The sequence below is a fragment of the Cetorhinus maximus genome, chromosome 9 (assembly GCF_964194155.1).
Source record: "Cetorhinus maximus chromosome 9, sCetMax3.hap1.1, whole genome shotgun sequence".
NCBI lineage: Eukaryota > Metazoa > Chordata > Chondrichthyes > Lamniformes > Cetorhinidae > Cetorhinus > Cetorhinus maximus.
The window spans coordinates 103,263,100-103,284,279 of NC_135887.1; the positions used below are offsets into that span (position 1 = coordinate 103,263,100).

General features: G+C 44.7%; 1 protein-coding gene across 3 annotated transcripts in view; it reads right to left on the reverse strand.

The window, feature by feature from the left end:
- Positions 1-1,637: 1,637 nt before the first annotated feature.
- The window catches only part of tub (TUB bipartite transcription factor), a 275,702-nt gene continuing 256,159 nt past the window's right edge, over positions 1,638-21,180 (reverse strand). For all 3 annotated transcript variants that reach the window (XM_078549225.1, XM_078549224.1, XM_078549223.1), the window contains 3 exons: positions 14,528-14,626; positions 5,069-5,240; positions 1,638-2,344 (listed from right to left, as the gene is read on the reverse strand). In XM_078549225.1, coding sequence (XP_078405351.1) covers positions 2,211-2,344; positions 5,069-5,240; positions 14,528-14,626 — 405 coding nt within the window. In that variant the 3' untranslated portion in view covers positions 1,638-2,210. The remainder of the gene's footprint in view (positions 2,345-5,068; positions 5,241-14,527; positions 14,627-21,180) is intronic.

The following is a 21,180-nucleotide window of genomic DNA, read 5'->3' on the forward strand; positions in this document are numbered from 1 at the left end:
GAAAAGTGGAGCTCAGATGATTCCAAGAAATTTTTAGAATTTGCAAGAGTTTTGATTTCTGCACGAAAAAAAGAAGCTACTTCAAATCCATGGCAAAAGGTCCTGCTATACATGGAGCCAGTGGTAATAAAAACATAGAATTATATAGGATGTACAATACAGAAACAGGCCATTTGGCCCAATGATCAATACTGGTGTTTTTGCTCCACAAGAGACCCGTCCCCTCTTCATCTAACCCTTCTATACCTTTTCCCATAATTTGGTTACCTAGTTCTGCTTAAATGCATCTAAGTGAGTACCCTCAACTGCTCCTTGTGGTTGCGAGTTCCACATTGTAACCACCAATCAAAATGTGCATTAATATCCATTTCTCCATAGCATTAGAGTTCCGCTTTATATTTAACTGGGGTGGAAACTATCATGAGTCATCATCCACATACTTTCACATTTATTTGATTGAAGCACTGTCCCTCTTTAAAGTATGTTTTGTTATCAAAACCTTATTTGTAATTCCTTTTCATGTAGAATTATAGTTACCTTTAATATTCTTTCCTTATTTTTTTAAAAGTTTATACTTTACTGATGATTAATTTTGTAGTGCTCATTAGCCAAATGTAGTCCATGGCAAGGAACAGGTCTTGTCTATTTTTGACACACAGGGCTGAATTTTCTATGGGATGTGGAGGCAGGACTGGGGGTAAGCATACTGGCAATTTCCTGCTACCGATCAGTGTGCTGCTCTGTTGCAATGGTCACATCTCAAGGCTATTTTGAGGGAGGCTGCATCTAGGTGGGGGGTGCAGCGAGGGGGGGAGGGAAATGAGTGGGGTGATGGTGGTAATGGCTACCTGCCCGCCACTGGTGTGTAGCCAATTAGGCCAATTGTCCATTGAGGGTACTGATCAAAAGCCAGGTCAATGAATGGAGGTGGCCTCCTGATGTGAGACCAGAGGGCCACCAATGTCTCATTCAATATAATCCCTCCCCACCACAGTTGCGATTGCCTACCACAATGACGGTCTTGCAACTGCCCCAATTTTTTAAATGATTAAACTTTGAAAATACTTCAAATGGGGCTGAAACCCTCTCATTGGCCAACCTACATCAGCAGCTCCCACCCCTGATGATGGGGCTGTTGACCTTCCAGTGGACGGCCTCCTATTTGGCCTCCAGACTCAGGAGCCTGCCTGCCATCCTTAATTAGATGAGGTTCCCAAAGGCGGCCGCATAATTAGCCATCTCCTCCAAAACCTTCCTCTGGATCCCTATGTCAGCATTTGTGGGTTTCCAACCGACATTTTATTCTAACGGTGCAATTGGGGCCTAAGGGTGAAATCCTGCCCACAGTGTCAGTATCAGGTATCCATCGCACATGAGGAACAGCATATAGATGCAAATACTCTCTACACTGCCCCAGGAACATGATCCAATCCCAATATAACGAGAACGCCTCCTCATTCCCAATGATATCATTATTTAGACAACAACATCCCACATATAATAAAAAAAGCAATAAAATAAAAAGCGAATTAACAATAATTGGATTTTTTTTTAACAATTTGCCTCTTAAAATGGATCCTAATTGTGAATCCGACCTCACATCACTTGAAATAATGAAATTTTCTTACAAACTTGATTGTATCACCAAACATCAGCGGCATTCATTTAATTATTAATGTGCTGCATAAGGTCCTGTCAGAACAAACATAATGACATTTGTGGAAAGTACTTAGAAAAGAACAATCTGATTATGTATAAGGGATGACACATGGATTAGTACTTGAAAGGTTAATGTGCAGAAATTTCTCTCATGTTCTGATTCAATACCCTTGGGATTCTATAGCTGCCATTTTCAGATTAGTAGTTTTTTCCTTTATTTTCTTTTGAAGACAATGTTTTGTTTCAAAGGTCCACACAAAATCACTGTGTCAGTATTTAAAAATTACCCTTTTTGGGTCATGCAAAGAACTGCGCCTACTTTAAAAAAAAGCAAAATAGGCACAAGCCTCAATAAAATATTTAAAATGGGGTCCTACACAGTATTTAGAACCCTGATGCAATTTTAGTCATCCTGTAGACTTACAAAGAAACGTATGATGCCGAAGATGAATTATGTCTTGTGATCTGCAACAAATATATAAAAGCAAATAAAGCAAGCTTGTCCTTGAAACACATGTTGCTCCTTCAGTATGACACTTCCAATGTTCCATTTATTCACAAGCTAGTTTACTATCAAAGCTTGAGAGAGCAATCGCAAATGCTTGCAATGCACACATTGGGTAGTTGTAGTCCATGGTAAAGACGTCTTCAGCCACCCGGCCAAACTGCATCACTATATAATCCGCTAAAAAAAAATACAAACACATCAAACAATTGATTCTTTTAATATCAAATGCCTTTCAATTTGTAGAATGACGTTCCACAATTACCTCACATCTGTCTTGTTGCTCTCTACCACTCATTGTACAACCCAGCTGACAGCAAGTTCCAGGGAATGATGGAGAGAGTTACAAGACCGTAGACTAATCACGGAGCTCAGGTGTCAATGTATACCATGAAAGCAAAGCTTTAGCAGTTTATAAAAGTCATATGAAATCTTCAATAGCTTACAATCCTGAAAGCACTTCTTGTTAGTTGTCAAAATCTATACTGTTTTCTTTAGTTGATGAGTTTTAATTTAGCTTTGAATTCTGTTCCAGTTGGTGGTGTACCTTGATGCATTTTGATCATCATTAGAGGATATCGAATAATATCTGGAAAGCAGACTAATTAATTAATTAACGTAATACTGCTTTCCAGAAGGGATGGAATTCTACAACATAAAGACAATTGGAAATAATTAATGTGCTTCCATCAGGATTATGTGCAAAATGCCACATCTTAACCATGAGTTCCATATAATAAAATGGAATGGAAATAGTTTTGCTGATCAACAATGTCTTTATCTGGCAATGGCTCTTAAAGGGTCTTAAAACTTCTCCACCATTGATTAGCAAGATATTGCTCCATCAGCTTTTTCCATTACAGAGACAGCATGAGGTTAGAACAACAAAACAATTACAACATGTATTGGAACAAATACTATAGCAACTCAGGTGAAAAAACTTTTCTTATTGTTACCTGCAGCAATGACTTAAATGCGTTTGGAAGAGTTCTTCTGATTGGTACGTCTGAAAATTATCAACATATTGGGGTCAACTTTCATCGACTGCCCCACTTTTCAACATGAATGGAGTGGCAGATGATTGAAAATATAAGACATCCGGTATGGAGAGCATGTGCTCTGTCCAGTGAGGCTGATCACTAAGCGACATTCATTCTTAAGGTTGCTCAGAAAGATGACAAAAGAGCCAGTTGTGCCTCCTAGCCCCACATAAATATTTGTGCCAGTTGATCACAGTCCTTTCATGATTGCACCCCCTCACTGTCCAGCATTGTGCTTCAGTCCCACCCCTGCTTAATGCCCACAATGGGGCTGTCAAATTCCTGCCCTTGCCTTTCCCACATGATTAACAAGCTGACTGTTGCAATATTACTGCAATGAAGTATGAAAATAGTTCAGGCCTCTCATCAGTGACATTGGATGCCCATTAAGAAGCATTTATGTTCCTTCATGTATATTTTCCTCCAGTGGCTAATATTTGCAAAAATGTTGGTGTTGTTATATACTAGAGAATTAATTTTCCACTTGCACTGACAATTGTTTTTGGCCCACAGAGAATCCTGATGAAAATATATCTGCTGTCTCTTTCTGACTAGAGTAAGTAATTGTTATCAAATGTGTGACACAATGTGTAGTCAGATGTTTTTGGGAGATGCCTTTTAGAGCTGTTAATAGCACTGATAGCTATGATTGATTAAAGGACGCATCCTGTTGAATGAATGCAACAGTGCAGGGTACAGCTGAAAACTCCTGGATGGATTGGCATATTCACCCTAAAATAACTCTGACAGTATTTAAAAATTGACTTGCAAAAGGTTCTGGAGGGGCTGATCAATCTCTTAAAATATATTCTATTCAACAATTTAGTGATAATATTCATTTATTCTAAATGTTTGCCAATGTGCAAGCCTCAGTTCAGTGGGTAGTACCCTCACCTCTGCAGCAGAAGGTTAAAGGTTCAAGACCCACCTGAAGACTAGAATATATACTGTAGACTGACACTTCAGTGTAGTAGTGAAGATGTAACCTGCAAGGCTATGGACCAGGTGCTGGAAACTGGGAATAGTTTCTTTTTTCTCTTTTTGGCCAGCACAGAAACAATGGGCTAAATGGCCTCTTTCTGCACCATACCTTTCCTTTGGTTCTATGGCTCTAGTATTCCTTCCCTTAAAAGGGTGAAAATCATGGTTGAAGAGTGTCAGGCTGGGAGGATTACCCAGGGACCCCTAAGAAACACCCCTTTGGTAAGCAATGTATGCTTGATCTCACCACGTCCCCATAAAGTTCCCAAACCTGTCCCAGCCACAACCCCTCCTACATCAATGGCCAACTGGAAATTTAAGTTTAAGGCCAGGACCCAATCTATTTCATAGTAATTCTGGTGGCCACCCACCCCCAACCAAAGTCATGGCTAGAGTGTGCTGAAAGGGCCAATTCTTTTTTCCATCATATGAGTGCTGGAATTTTGTATCTCTATTCTTTCTCAAATTTAAAAATTTATGTTAAAACTCCATTCAAATCAATCTTGTTTCATCCCAATTTGATTTTCAATAACATTTTTTCCACTGTATTATCAACATTTTAATGGCTGTACAATTTTGAATGGTTTTGCCATTCTTGGATTTAATGTGTGTTTTGTTCAATCATATAGTTGGCCCTCAGCATGAAGCAGCAGCCTCTGAAGTTAAGGAAATCTTACAGTCACTCAGAAAATTAAGAATAATACGCTCTGAAGAATGAAAATGGTCAAAATGATAATGAAATTGTTCTTTGAGACTAAAATTTAAGGTTTAACCCTTCATGCTGGAGTATAGTTCCACATGTGCCAGCTGATAGCATGTTCAAGTGGTCGTTCATTGTAATTACCTCTAGAACTTCCCATACAACCATGAGTTTACTACTTACGGTCGTTGTCATGAATAATCTGGAAATTCTTCACGGAAGCTTGTGTAACTCGGCCATGGAAATTAAGGACGTAGGATTGAGTATCATCATTCCATACTGGAGTTTTGTTGTGTAGCTCAATTACGCTTTCTGTGTTTTTGTTCTGCCACCCTGCCAGCAATGTTTCATGCTCCTTAATCAACAAGAGAAAAATAACATTTGTCAGAAAAACTCTGCAAGTGGTTGAGAGTCCATGACTGAATAAGGTCAGTCTTTGACGAGGGAACAAATTTCACATTACCTTGGAAACCCAAACTATGGTATGGACAAGATAGCAATGCTTTGCCACCAATCCCACCCTTCGTTTCTAAAATAGTTCTCTCAATTAAATTTAAAACTAGCGTTTTCTCAAAGCAATTTGACCTGGAGCAAGAAACTCAATGTCCTAACTCAAAGGTCATTTGTGGGTCATGTGACCAAACAGCCGGGTGGTGTGACCTCCTTAGCGATCTTCCAATTTGCAGCCAATTAGCATTTGGCAAGGGGGAGTTAGCCAAGAACGGGTGGCTGGTGCAAACTAATGTCAGCAGGTAATTTGATTTACAGGCTACACACACAGGCCAGGATTTTACGCTCCCCCACCAGCGGGTTTTTCGGTGGTGGCGGGGGGAGTGTGAAATTGAAGGGGCGGGATTCCCTCTGGGATCCCACCTGCCCTGACCACACTGCAATTTTATGCTGGGCCGAGCAAGGCCTCGGACAGGAAGCCCACCCTTGACCAAGTTGAGGCCCTTAAGTGGCCAATAAGGGCTGTTTCCCGCCCAGCCTCAACCTTTTGATTGAAGTTGTGGGGGGGAAGCCTGAAAATGAATGGACTTAGATCTTGGGCAGGAAGGAAGGAGAGTGGGTGGGGGGTGGACTCCTCCATCAGAAACCCCCTCCTGAAGTCAGGCGCCCTCCCCACCTCCTGGCCCCCCATTAAGGTCCGGTGGCCTCCAGACCTCCCACCCTCCACTGCCCCAGCATCTCCCCTGAGTCCGTGCCCTCCCCCAGGCCTTCCCTACCCTCCCCACCCTGGAGCCCTTTAAACTTACCTGGGTCTCGGGTGCCCAGATTAAGCCAGGATTTTCCAGCCCTGTTGTGGCAGGACCCGCAATGGGAGGTTCAGCAGCCCAGCCAAAGGTCCATTGGCTTTCGGTGGGACAGGATGATCCCCGCAGTGGGCAGGGCTGGAAAATCCCACCTTTAGTCTCAGGCGTCCTCCTGCATTTCCTCACCAGTCCACTGCAGTTCTTGTCCAATCTAATTGGCCAGCAGCTCTCTAAGGCAGGACATCTTCCTGAGTGGGGGGGTCTGAAGTTCCACCTGCAGCCAGTTAATGCTCATTTGAGCGTGAAATGGCTGAGGGGCACTTGGAGTCAGAGGGGAATGCTTTGGGCGGCTGGGAGCGAGACCACATCTGAAAAATTCAGGCCATAGAGGGCAGAGGAAGGAATGCAGCAGAAGGGAACCTGTGGATGAATGGCTGCAGCAAGAGGAAGTGTGGCTCCAAGTTTCAGTGACACCTTCCCGAAGGTGATCCTGCAGGTGACAAGAGAATGGAGAGAAGCTCTGTTCCCAGTGAGCAGGGGGAGGAGTTCAGCAAGCCTCAGGAAGAAGACATGGCTGGAGATGGCTGAAGAAATCAGCAGACACAGGGTTGCACAAACATTGGTGCAGTTCCAGAAGCGATTCAATTACTTTGTGCTGTCTGACAAAGAAGGTGACATGCATAATGACAAGGTGGTAGAACTGCATGCATTATGGTACCATGAGATGTGAGTTGAGATGACCGACCCATACAAAGGTAATCACCAAGGGTCACTATGTACAGTGAGCCACAGAGCTGCCTCACACTGGAGGATAATAGTCAGTCAGAGGTACTCGCTGCAGTGACAAGGGTGAGAGGCCATTATAAGGTCAGAAGTGGGGATGTGCGCTGATGATTGCACAATGTTCAGCACCATTCACAACTCCTCAGATACTGAAGCAGCCCATGTCCAAATGTAGTAAGACCTGGACAATATCTAGGCTTGGGCTGAGAAGTGGCAGAAGTGGCAAGTAACATGCACACCACAAAAGTGCCAGGCAATGACCATCTCCAACAAGAGAGAATCTAACCATCGCCCTTTGAAATTCAATGCCATTACTATCGCTGAATCCCCAACTATCAACATTCTGCGGGTTACCATTGGCCAGAAACTGAACTGGACTAGCCATACAAACACTGTGGCTACAAGAGCAGGTCAGGGGCGAGGAATCCTGTGACAAGTAACTCACCTCCTGACTCCCCAAAGCCTGTCCACCACCTACAAGGCACAAGTCAGGAGTGTGATGGAATACTCCTCACTTGCCTGGATGAATGCAGCTCCCACAACACTCAAGAAGCTTGACACCATCCAGGAGAAAGCAGCCTGTTTGATTGGCACCCCTTCCACAAACATTCACTCCCTCCACAACCAACACACAGTAGCAGCAGTGTGTATCATTTACAATTCACCAAGACTCCTTCGACAGCACCTTCCAAACCCACAACCGCTACCATCTAGAAGGACAAGGGCAGCAGATAAATGGGAACACCAACACCTGGAAGTTCCCCTCAAAGTCAATCACTATCCTGACTTGGAAATATATCGTTCCTTTACTGATGCTGGGTCAAAATCCTGGAACTCCCTTCCTAACAACACTGTGGGTGTATTGACAGGAAGGCAGCTCACCACCATCTTCTCAAGGGCAACTAGGGATGGGCAATAAATGCTGGCCCAGCCAGCAAAGCCCACATCCTGCAAATTAATAAAATCAGCTGTTTGCATATGGCCTCTGAGTGGTGCGATGTTGGATATTTAAAGGGGCACAGTCTAACTAGCACAGCTGGGCCATGAGACAAGCGTGAGACTGTGAATTTCTGTTGTTGCAGTGGAAGTGAGCTCAATGCAAGGAAGTGGAGATGCGCAGAAGGTGGCGTGCTCTTCATTGCTGTGGTCATGCAGATTAAAGTGGAAGCGATGGAGATCGTATGGGTTCCAACAGGGCAGCTTGTCGTGAGGTTGGGGTGGAGCTCACAGAGAGAGAGAAAATCAATGGGTGCAGGCACCATTTCTTCTGACGAGTATTAGCACTGTTGCCTCTGTGGCCTTAGATGACCATAGGAAGCTCCTGATCTAGGACAGGTAGGAGGTTGTGGCTGGATGTGGAAGTTGTTAGCAGCACTGCTGTCTCTCTCCTGCAGGCCGGTAGTGGATCAGCTACCATCAGCACCATTATAGCCACATGAGACCTCAGAGGAGGAGACACCATCTGAGGAGGCAGTGTTACATTAGCCTAGCACACCCTTGACCAGTGCAGATCCTCTTACGTCGGTAGGCATTGACACGTGTTTAGAGTGGGTGGCACCAGCTGGTGAGTACAGGTGCAGGTGGCAGAGACAGTGACAGCTGCAGCCAGTCCCCATCAGAGGTGTGAAGACAGGTCCAGCAATGCTCAACTTTCTGCAGGTGCCGGGCTTCAGGAGGCGTCATCAAAGTGGCAGATACTAGAGCAGCAGCATGAAATATGTGGCTACCTGTCAGAGTGAGCCACAGTGAGGATGTTCACTCTCATGTAGGTACAACGGAGAAGTCCATCAATGCCATGAGTGATTCCATGTTTCTGGCTTATGACTACATGGCCCCATTTATTGAGAGAGTGATGACTCTCATGGAGAGCCACATGCAGTAGACCAATGAGTGGTTCTAGGAGGCATCCAGCAGGCTCAACAATATGGCCTCATCCTTGAGCAATGTCAAGCGCTGCATAGGTGAGATGGCTCATTGCCAGGTGCTGCCCCTCTCCTGGTAAGCAGGTCGACCATGAAAGGGTCGAGGGGCAGATTCCTGAAAGCAACGGGGGCTCTCCTCAAGTTGTCTTTGTGTAGACAGCGGAGCTTCTGCTGCTTTGATGCTGACAGGAGCACTGCACAATCTGGAGGACAGAGGCTGCCTCTGCACAGATGCATGGGGCACATCCTGTGCTGGAGCTTTCGAGGGTTCAGTCACCCAGACATAGTCCTTCATGGGCACCTCATGCACTGGAGCAGCAAGGACCGCAGCCTGGCCCACATCAGCTCCAGCTGCAGAGCAGCGTACTTTAGAAGCACATAGAAGCTTTTGTGTAAGGGCACTTATTCGCACTTGGGGTCACTGGATGATAGGTAGTTGCTGAATGCCACTGTTTTATTGCTTTTGCACCTTATGATTTGATGAAATACATACTTAGGCAACTCATCTGTTTATTTCTACCTAGTGGGCCTTGAGTAGATGTTGAGGTATTGAGATGGAGGTTGTAAAATGATGGGCATTGAATGGAGGTCGATGGTGAGTGCAGGACTTGGAATGGCCTCTTGACAGGGCCAGTGACACAGTTAGGGCACCATAGCTACCACAGGAAGACACCTGTCTCACGTCAACTGTTGTTACAGGGACTCTCAGGAGAACCGTGTGCTGATGAGGGAGTCGTGTGTCTCCCTTGCACACATGTCAATGGCAGTGGCAATAAGCCCCACTGGTATATAGCCATTGGCTGCCAAATTTTGATGCACATTCCCTCAACCTCCTCCTTGGAGGAGGCAGTGAGCTCAATATGGTTGTCCATCTCCAATGCAACTCCCCTCCGGAGCACTAGGTTGTGCAGAGCACAGCAGATTCCTATGATTCAGGAGACCTATGATGGGTGTTTTGAAGGGCTCCCCCAGATCTGCCGAAGCATTGGAATTGTATTTTGAGAAGGCCACTTGCCTGTTCGATAGTTGCCCCTGTAGTCACATGGGAGCTGAGGTAGGTTTCTTCTGTCTCATGTTGGGGTTTTGCACAGATGTAAGCAGCCATCTCATTAGTGGATTTGCCTTGTCACCCAGGATCTATCCATGAAGGTGTTTGGTTGGAGTGAAGTGTTCAGACATTTCGGGCTGTCTCAGGACGTATGAGTCGTGGCAGCTTCCTCAGAACCGAGCTCACACCTGGAGGATCCTTTTACAGTGATCACAGACATTTTGAACGTTGGGTGAGTAGAACCTCTTCCTGCTCACAAAGGCACCTGGCTGCTATGAGGGAGCCTTGATGCCCACATGCGGACAGTCTATCACCCCCGGAACCTGAGGGAATCCTGTCATGGTGCCGAATCCAATTGCCCTCTCGGCCTGACTGGCCTAATCAGTGCAAAACATGATGTAGTCCCATGCCCTCTAGAACAAGACATCCATCACCTGCTTATGCAGCGATGGGCTGCTGACTGAAAGATCTCCAGGTGATCTTGGAACAATGTGATGTTGAGCATCATGGTCACTGCACCCCATTGACCTCAACTCCTTCTCTAGCATTCCACATTGGTCAGCAACCATCTGTCTGTTCAGACACAGTCTTCAGAGACACTCGTGCTCTGACATCTCCACAAAGCTAAACCTATGTTTGTATACTTTTGGAGGTGAGGAAAGTCCTCTTCAAACATTAGCCTGCCTTATTGCCCAATGCACCCTCCTTGTTTGGGTCCTATTGCAGAGTCATGCCACTGGTGCTCCTCTGCCTGCTGCTGTCCCACTCCAAGTGGTTGATACAGTCTATCTCTCCCACTCTCCTCCTCACTGGAGGAGTCAACTCAGAGCAGAACTCCCATTTCAATTTGGGGCCAGGATGGTGCAATGGTTCTGACTCTCCTTGTATTGCCTGTGCTGGCTTCACGGCACTTGGGAAACACCCTTCCAGCAACACTGCAATCCCTCTAAAAGTCCCAGCCTTCTATTCTCTGACCTGAGTCTGTCTATTTGCAATGGCTGCTAGTTTCAGACAATACTCATCTGCCACTGAGCTCTCGCCTCCCTGGAGCAGGTGAGCCACTGACACTCTGTGGAACATGTGTTCCCTGTGGAAAACGGCAAAAACTGCAAATTCCTGGTCAATTGGCTCTTTAACAGGCTCAGTTGGCTTCCTGCCACCAGCCTGTGTAGTCCTGCTCCCCAAATGCCCCTGGGAAATTTGGCCAGTTTGGGGGAAGACTTCAGGGGCAGAATATTTCGCTCATCAGGTGGGCGTGCACCCGACCCGAATGAGCGTAAAATGACGCGCGATGAGGTTGGGCGAGCGTCCTGATGTCATCAGGCACTCACGTGATATTTCAGTCAGCAGGCGCATGCAGGAGCCAGCAGCTCCCCCGCCGACAATTACGCGGCCTATTACGGCCATTAATCAAATAACTGGCTGGAATTTTTCGCTGCCCGTCCAACCGTTCAGTTGGCGGGCGGGCGAAAAGGCCAAGCAGCCTTTGCATTTTGGCGAAACCTCATCCACGGGCGGGATTTCAACCAGTGATTTAGAAAAAAATTTAAACTTTTTGTACTCATATGTTACATGTCCCTGCTCATGTGACAGTCACACGAGGAGACATGTTTTTAACATTTTAAAATTCTTTATTTTTAATCTTAAAAATCTTCAGCTCCCTGAGGCAGCTCTGTGCCTTGGGGAGCTTTCACTGTGCGCATGCGCAAACTTCTGTGCTCGCCCTCCCCAACACCCACCCCCACTCCGGCAGCACTGAACGCTGCAGCGCGTGTTTCACAATGGCTGGCTGTTAATTGGCCAGCCAGCGTGAAATCGCGGTCAACGGTCCGTTTTGCGGCCGCTTCCACTCGCCCCTGCGGAGCCCGCTTGACGACCAGAAAATCCTGGCCCAGGGATCTGCCCTGATCCGTGTCTCCACACCATTTTGATCTGCCCCACCCACACCAACTTTTCCCCTTCCCGCCCCCTGCTTCCAAGCCCGTTGCCCTGGGGCCATTAAAATTCCAGTCTTTATCTGTACTGGGGAGGATAGAGGTCACGTATAACCCTGAATGGCTGTTCATTCGCTCTGCAACCAGCACCAGGTTTTAAAGGGGAGCAAGAGAAAATAACACGGGTAAGAAACAAATTGGAAGGGTAGTTGCTATGAATAGCCTGGAACATAGATTTCCTGGTAATAAGACAATGATGTCAATTTCTTAATTAAACTGATTTGAATAAAATAGACCTTGGAATATTGACCAGGACTGGAATTGGACAATAATCTACTGTCTTCACAAAATCAGAAAACCTAACTGCTGAAGTTGAGCACAATTCGAATTTGAGAAATTATCTTCCTGTTCGGTTTGCACAACTGGTCAAAGTTTGGAAATTAGCAGCAGACTTTTGTGTCACCAACTTTCAATGGCAGTTTTAAAGATTAGTTGATAAGCACCAAGCCATTTCCTGATCTTGCTGACTAAATGGTATAGAAGCCATCTTCTCCATCAAATTGCACACAGTACAAAGAACGAATTGAAAAACAAGCAAATTAGCTGATAAAGTAAGCAGCAGCAGATTTGTTTCTGATGACTTCATGTAAATAACCTTAATGCGGTTGAAAGAGCAGGAGCAAATCCATGAGGTAGCCTGTACTTAGTCAGCAGGGTAAGTACAACCTCCACCTGACTGACTAGCTAAAGGGTTTGATGGACTAATTAAAAAATGTTTCCCTCCGGCCAAGAAAGAAATTAATGATCACAATTAGCCTAGAATGTCTTCTCTTGAGTACTAATAGTAACAGCTTGCTGATAAAAAGTGCCTGTAATGGGCAGCAGCTTGGTGCTTGCCAAGAGGAAAAAATAGTTTGGCTCCATGTGTTAGTTTTGTGTAGATCTTGTTGCATAGATAATTACATCTCCCAGCTGATTTTCAATGCCATCACCTACCCCTTTATTAAAATATTTCACCAAATCACTGTGTATCCAAGTTGGTAAACCAACAGTTGCAAAAATAACAACCACCATCACAAAATGGTGCACACACTGCATCGGTAGGGCTGTCAACTCTGGTGGAAATTATCCCTCAGGTTTGATCGCCTGACACCTGAGTATGTGACCAATTCCCTCCACAAAGCACAGTCAGGATCCCCAGTTGCTGCACTTTTAACAGGCCCAAATTCTAATCCGACCTCCCCACCTTGGACTCAGGTTCTGTGCGAAGGTGACAACTCTGAACCCAGGGTCTCAGTCAGAACTGATCTGTACTTGGATTTTACACGTTAAAATCAACTTGCTCAGACCAATAAACCAAATTGTGAGATTGTACAAAGAGCAGTGGGTTCAGTGTTTGAGACACTTCTCAGATCAAAAAGTCAGCACAGCCTCAACATTCCTAAGCTACACTGTGGGCTTGGTCTGGATAAAGGAATGTTTTCATGGAACATTAGAAATTACAGGATAAGAGGAGTCATTCGGTCACTGGCATGTGTGTGTGTGTGTCTGTGGGTCTGTGGAACCCCATTCACTCCAGTTCCTTTACTATCCCTCTTTTTCAAATACTTACCAATTCTCTTTTAAGAGACGTTCTAGTTATTGCCTCACAGCCACCATGAATCACCCCATGGTCTAACAGCCTTCAGTTTAAAAACCTCCCTTTTTCCTTACCCTTTGATTCTTCCAATGAGAATCCCCAGTCTCCACTCCCTTATTCACCATTCAACCACCAGTGGAAACAGTCTTTCGCAATTTACCCACATTTGGAGAGCTGGTGCAGGCACGATGAGCTGAATGGCCTCATTCTGCATTGTAACAATTCTGAGAAGTCTCCAAGCTTCGCTCAGCCATTCATTGGCTGTTCTTCTCTCCGCGTCATTCCCATTCACCAGGCTGCTGCTGCTGCTGCTCCTGCTTCTGCAGGAAGTGGTGGGGTCTGCACCCACCCCAGTCTCATCTGCCTGAGTCCCAATCTCCTAGCTGTCTCCCTTTCTCCCCTGTCAGCCACTTCCCAACCCTATGGGTGCAGTGTCGGGGTGAGTAAAATCACTGGGTTGGCAGCTTCTCTCACAGAGTGGGAGCGTGGGTGGCTACTGCAGCATGACATTCAAAGCACAAAGTTCACCTGGACTGTTAGCAGCAGTGTCCAGGGGATTCATGCCCCATTCTGGGAGGCTCCTGGATAATACAAGAGGGTCGGTAACCCTATGCATTGCTGTTAAATTCACCCAATTGCTACCTGTCCAGTTTTGGACTGGACAGTCCAAAGTTTGAGTGTGTTGTCTGCAACATCCTATGAGGTAAATCTAATACAGAACTTCTGTTTCTAAATTAAAAGTCTACTTTTCCACTTACATCTTTGTCTCATTCTGCATTGATATTACTGATTGAAAACTTCAGACCATCAAACCATGATCCAGCCCCTGTTCTGTCTTCAATTTGGCTTGGGACTTGGCAAAACACAGCAACATAGAGTGAAAAATCATTATTAATGCTGGCACACAAGTCACATATCCAGTCTTCAAAGTAATGAAAGGTCTGCACGAAGTTGCATCTTAAGCATTAGACAGATTCGTACTGAATCACCCTCCTTTTATGAAATAAGGCCTCACATGATTGTGGATTTCAAATGGAGCCTGTGGATGCCTCTTGCAACTTACATTGCGTGGCCTGATGGACACTCTTTCATGATCCATGTTCATCCCAGGAATGATTACACTCATCTTCCGAGGTCCCTTGAAACCCAAAACATTTGTTTCCTAAGCAGGAGAAAGCAAAGAGCCATTTATATTTTAGCAACCTACAGCAATTTGAAAAAAAGCCAGGTCTTCATATTGCCACAGTCATAATGGTTTATTAGGTTAATAAAGTCACTCATTGAACAAGCAAACAATGGCTGTGAAATTCACGCTGGCAGTAATTGGAAGTGATGTTAGGGAGCAGCTGTTGCTACAACACATGGAAATGATGTGTCAAGGCAATCAATAAGATGACAAGTGAATGGCAATACCTGAGAGGGTGTTATACCAGCCTACTATCCAGTTCAGGTTCAGAAAAATAGGACCTGATTTACCTGATGCAAAATGACCTATCTATTCCCAAATTGTCTTTTGCACAAGCCAGGGGGATTGTATCCATGTAACAATACCACTTATTAAATATTATTAAGGGATGTATGTGTATGCCAGCCTGCTGTCCCATGGCTGCGTACTTGAGGTGACCAAATTAAATGTCCTATTCAATTCATGCTCTCCATGAAAAACCTGAAATTTAGGGGCTTTTTTGAATCATTGAGGCCACTATTTTCTTTAAGGGAGGAGGACATGGAGGCTGTGGTGATGATAGTGACATTGTTGGCAGCATTGCAAGTACTATCATGTTTCTAACTTGTGAACATCCACAATAGTCCCTGCCACAGATTTGTGGAACCAAGTTTGGATCCAGAAGTTGCTGTATAGAAAGTTCCTGATTTCAGCTGTAGTATCAGTGTGAATTGGAGAGGTCTAAAATAGAGAGTAGGCAGTTACTGGATCATCTATTAAGACTTGGGAATCAACACCCACAGCAAAATAAGTGAACGTCAATTCAAATCCTTACAGCAAACATACTGTATCGTATATAAACGTCATATATAAGACTCTATGAATCCCCGCTGGATGAATGCTTGAGAGAATGTGGCTAGAGTGGTGCACTTAAACACATCTTATGGTCCTACCACTTAATCAAACCATCTTGTGACCTGGCCTGAATTTTTTGGTCATTGGGCGCACACGATCGGCGGGCCCAGGTGCAGCCGGGAAACGGACTCCCAAACCGCAATCGGCTCCCAATCGCAATTTCACAGTGGCCCCCACCCTGGCAACGCTGAGCTTTGCAGCGTGTGTTTCACACTGGCTGGCCATTAATTGACATGGCAGGAAGAGGGCGGGCGACGACATCACCGCGGGAGCGGGTGAGCGCTGCGAGAGAGCTCCCTGAAGGCAGACAGCTGCCACGAGGAGCTGCAGACCTGCAGATAATGAAATAAAGCTCTAGAAAGCTGCAACAAAAAAAAAGTTCATGCACTACAATCAAGCACCTGAAAGCATACCCCATAAAAATGCTGTCCCCAGATATTTCACTTTGTTTTATTTCCTAACGGAGATTTCATCCCACCCTTGGATGAGGTTTCATGAAAAATGTAAAGACGAGAGGAGGCTCGTGTGGAGCATTAACTTCACACTAGACCAGCCAGGCCAAAAGGCTGGAAAACTCTATGTAATCTATGCAAGGTGCATACCTCCACTAGGGTGAAATGTTACTTCGCCCACCATGTAGATTAAACATCTATGGAACACATACCAGTCTGCTCTTTCTATAGCTGACGACTAGTGGTGGTCTGTACTCTCATTTGCATCACCCAGTCACTCTCTCTGTGTATTGCAGTTTGTGAGAGAGAATCTGCACTATAAGTTTCCAACAAAGGGGAATATCTGGGGACAGCATTTTTATGGGGACTGCTTGATGCTTTCTCTGTTCAATGCAATACATTGGAACTAAAACAATAATATCTCCTAAAAAGGGCAATTAGACCCAGTGTGTCTTTGTTCGGCTATTCTGCTCATGTTCTATGTATTTCCTGCACATAAAGCAGGCTAAATCACTATGTGAAGAATTTTCCCCCTGTCGCCTCTGATTGGGAGCACGCTGTCATTTTACGTGGGCGGGGCAATTAAGGCCTGCCCAGCGTGACGTCCGCCAGGAAGCGCTATGTGCTCCCTGTGCGGGCGGGGAAGGATTCCCTCAGCCGAGAGTGCGTTCTTTGTGCATGCGCGCAAAAGAGCGCACTCATCTCCCTGAGGCTAAGTGCTGCCTCAGGGAGATCGGCTCCACATTTAAAAATGGTAAAGGAACAAAAACAAAATTTCTCTGACATGTCCCTTCATGTGACACTGTCACAGGAGTTGGGACATGTCCATCACTTTAACTCTAACCTTTATTAAATTTTTAAATACCCTCATGAAACCTCATCCCACCCGTGGATGAGGTTTCATGCTTTTTCTGAAGCCCGCCAGGGCTCCCAGCCTGCCCGCCAACCTTAAGGTTGGACGGGCAGGTCCATTAATTATGTCAATTACTTTTTAAATGGCCTCAATAGGCCGTTGACAGGTCGGCGGGCGCACAGCTGATTCGGCCGACGTCATCCCGCAACATTTTACGCGTCGGTGAGCGGGCCCCGCCCCCCCGCTTGCCAACCCAAAAATCCTGGCCTATAAGTACATACACAACTCGGCAATCCATATACCTTCCTGTTGATTTGACATTGTGAATAAGCATCACCTCCAAATCAATGTCCCCTTTTGTAAAAAAAACAAAATGAAAATGTTAAATTTTTTTAAATGCTATACGATAGCTGTTGTTAAATACTTATCAGTTTTCTCGTCTCAATTTCAAATTATTTGTAACGATTAACTTGCTGAAGTAAATAATTTTTAAAAAAACTGAAGCAATCTGTGTGACCTGCCTGTTGGCACTTCCATACAATCTGTCCTAGCCCTTTTATTATCAGGGTCAAATTTGTCAGAAATCTGTCCTTGCTTCAGTTATCTCTGGCTGTGCCCTGTTACCCTGTTATTAAAGAACCACAGACTTTTACAGCACAGAAGGAAGCCAATCTGCCCACGGTGTTAGTGAGAGCTCTTTCCTGTAACAGTCCAAAATTAGTCCCATTGCCCTGCTGTGGCTCAATATCTCTCTACCTTCCTCTGTTTGAAATCTTAACCAATTTTCCATTATAAATTGTAGTAGATTAACCTCTGGCAAAAGTGGCCCAAATGCTTTCTGCTTAATGAAATTTCTCCTAATCTCTCCCCTCACTTTCTCACTGACTATTTTAAATTAATGACCCTTCAATATCCAAGTTAAAAGAAATCATCTTTCCATATTCATATCCATACCTTTAATCATTTGAAAAACCTCCATTGTCTCCTTTTAGTAACATGCTCTAGTGGATAGAGTCCCAGTGTCTCGAGTGTCTTCTTGTGACAATAGATTTCCATCCCAGGCATCATCCCAATGAATTTACTTCATGTCCCATCTGTGACTTTAATGTCCCCTTTAGAATGGCAAGCCCAAAATGGCACAAGTATACTTCCTGTGGCCTAGCCAATATTTTGTGCAAATTGATCATTATTACGTTACTCTCGTGCCCTGTCCCAATTTACAATACCTAAAATGTAGTTAGTCTTTTTAATGACTTTATATAACTGTGTACATATTTTAGGAAATTATGTATTTTAATCACTAGGTCTATTTTCATTCCATTAAATGTATATAACTATTTTTTTTATTTTTCCTCATGCTTTTCCACATTAAATTACATCTTCCATCGGTCTTCCCATTCCACTAACCCATCTATAGCTTCCTCAAGTCTTTTCATTCATTTGCACTGTTTTCCAAATCTTTGTGTCAATAGCAAATTTATAGATTATGTTCCCTATTACCAAGTCCTCATCATCACTCTGTCTCTCTCTCTCTTATCTATATAAAATATATATATATAATGGCCCAGATCTTCTGTTCTCCAGAGGGTTGTATCCCAGAGGATGTGCTGGGGACCCATCGGATGTCTGGGAATTGCCCAGGAAGTTTGAACTTCTGTTGGGCAATTACCCTGCATTTGGAACCTTAAGTTTTTTTTAAATATTTGCTTCAGCAAGTTAATCATTACAAATAATTTGAAATTGAAACAGAAAAACAACAGCCATGATATAAGCATTTTTTTAAATTTAAAATGTTAACTTTGTTTTTTACAGAAGGGAACAGTCATACACTGTCTTTCACATTGATTTGGAAGGGATGTTTATTCACAATGTGACATCAGTAGGAGAGTATATGAATTACCTAGTTGTGCATATATTTATATTGATTTAACGGCTTTGGATTCAGGAAATGCATGGAACATGGGGCACAATGTTCAGCACCATTCGCAACTCCTCAGATACTGAACAGTCCACGTCCAAATGCAGCAAGACCTGGAAAATATCCAGGCTTGGGTTGACAAGTGGCAAGCAACATTCGCACCACACAAGTGCCAGACAATGACCATCTCCAATAAGAAAGAATCTAACAATCACCCCTTGACAATCAATGGCATTACTATCGCTGAATCCCCCACTATCAACATCCTGGAGGTTACCATTGATCAGGAACTGAACTGCACTAGCCATTTAAATACTGTGGCTACAAGAGCAGGTTAGAAGCTAGGAATCCTGTGGCGAGTAATTCACCTCCTGACTCCCCAAAGCCTGTCCACCATCTAAAAGGCACAAGTTGGGAGTGTGGTGGAATACTCTCCACTTGCCTGGATGAGTGCAGCTCCAACAACATTCAAGAAGCTTGACACCATCCAGGACAAAGCAGCCTGCTTGATTGACACCCCTTCCACAAACATTCACTCCCTCCACGACTGATGAACAGCATTGTGTACCATCTACAAGATGCACTGCAGAAACTCACCAAGGCTCTTTGGGCAGCACCTTCCAAACCCATTACCATCTAGAAGGACAAGGGCAGCAGATATGTGGGAACACTACCACCTGGAAGTTCCCCTCCAAGCCACTCACCATCCTGAGTTGGAAATATATCACCATTTCTTCACTGTTGCTGGGTCAAAATCCTGGAACTCCCTCCTTAACACAGCTGTGGGTGCACCTACACCATAAGTACTGCAGTGGTTCAAGAAGGTGGCTTACCACCACCATCTCAAGGGCAATTAGAGATAGGTAATAAATGCTGGACTAGCCAGCGATGCCTCCATCCCGTAAATGAATTTTTAAAAATAGCTGAACAAAGACACACTGGGTATATTTGCCCTTTTTAGGGGGCATTATTGTTTTGGTTCCAATGTATTGTTTCTGTGCAGAACGGAGAAAGTTAGAAAGATTATAAACAGTTCCAACTCCTGGGTAACTATACTAGTGACCCCTCCCCGACCCCTCAGTGGACCCCATGACTTACCGCCAGTAACCCCGACTAACCCTGATGGTAATTGCCAATCCACGGAAGATTCAGACCGTTATGTATATACCAAGAACAATAATGGGCCCTGCACTAGGATACATCATTTCCCAAGTTCTTAAATCTGAGCAGCACCCACTTATCCTGGCTCCTTCTGTTTCAAACCAACATTAAGCAAAGTCAAGGAAAAGTTGAATTTAACTCTATTCAATGTGGAAATTGTTGTCAAATTCACAAGACACGGGTCCACAAAGTTGACACAATGGCTGTGATTTTATGGGGCCCAAGGGGGCATGCTGGGCGTCAGTGGGGTGTAAAATCAGGTGAAATATTGGGGCTGTGATGCTCGTGCCTTCCCACAACCCCTGGCATTTAATCAGCGGCAGGGAAGGTGGTGGATGGCCTTCCCACCCTCCAATAGATGTCCTTGAGCGGCCAATAAAGGTCCACTTAAGGGCGTCTTCCCACCACACTTGTATTTTAACAGTGGTGACTGAGCACTTCACCATGTGGGAGACCATAAGACCATAAGACATAGGAGCAGAAATTAGGCCATTCGGCCCATCAAGTCTGCTACGCCATTCAATCATGGCTGATAAGTTTCTCAACCCCATTCTCCCACCTTCTTCCCGTAACCTTTGATCCCCTTACCAATCAAGAACCTATCTATCTCGGTCTTAAATACACTCAATGACCTGGCCTCCACAGCTTTCTGTGGCAATGAATTCCATAGATTCACCACTCTCTGGCTAAAGGAGTCTCTCCTCATCTCTGTTCTAAAAGGACCTCCCTTTACTCTGAGGCTGTGCCCTCGGGTCCTAGTCTCCCCTACTAATGGAAACATCTTCCCCACATCCACTCTATCCAGGCCTTTCAGTATTCTGTAAGTTTCAATCAGATCCCCCCTCATCCTTCTAAACTCCATCGAGTATAGACCCAGAGTCCTCAAACGTTCTTCATATGTTAAGCCTTTCATTCCTGGGATCGTTCTCATGAACCTCCTCTGGACCCTCTCCAGGGCCAGCACATCCTTCCTGAGATACGGGGCCCAAAATTGCTCACAATATTCTAAACGTGGTCTGACCAGACCCTTATAAAGCCTCAGCAGCACATCCCTGCTTTTATATTCTAGTCCTCTCAAAATAAATGCCAACATTGCATTTGCCTTCCTAACTACTGACTCAACCTGCAAGTTAACCTTAAGAGAATCCTGGACTAGAACTCTCAAGTCCCTTTGCACTCCAGATTTCTGAATTCTCTCCCCATTTAGAAAATAGTCTATGCCTTTATTCTTCCTACCAAAGTGCATGACCTC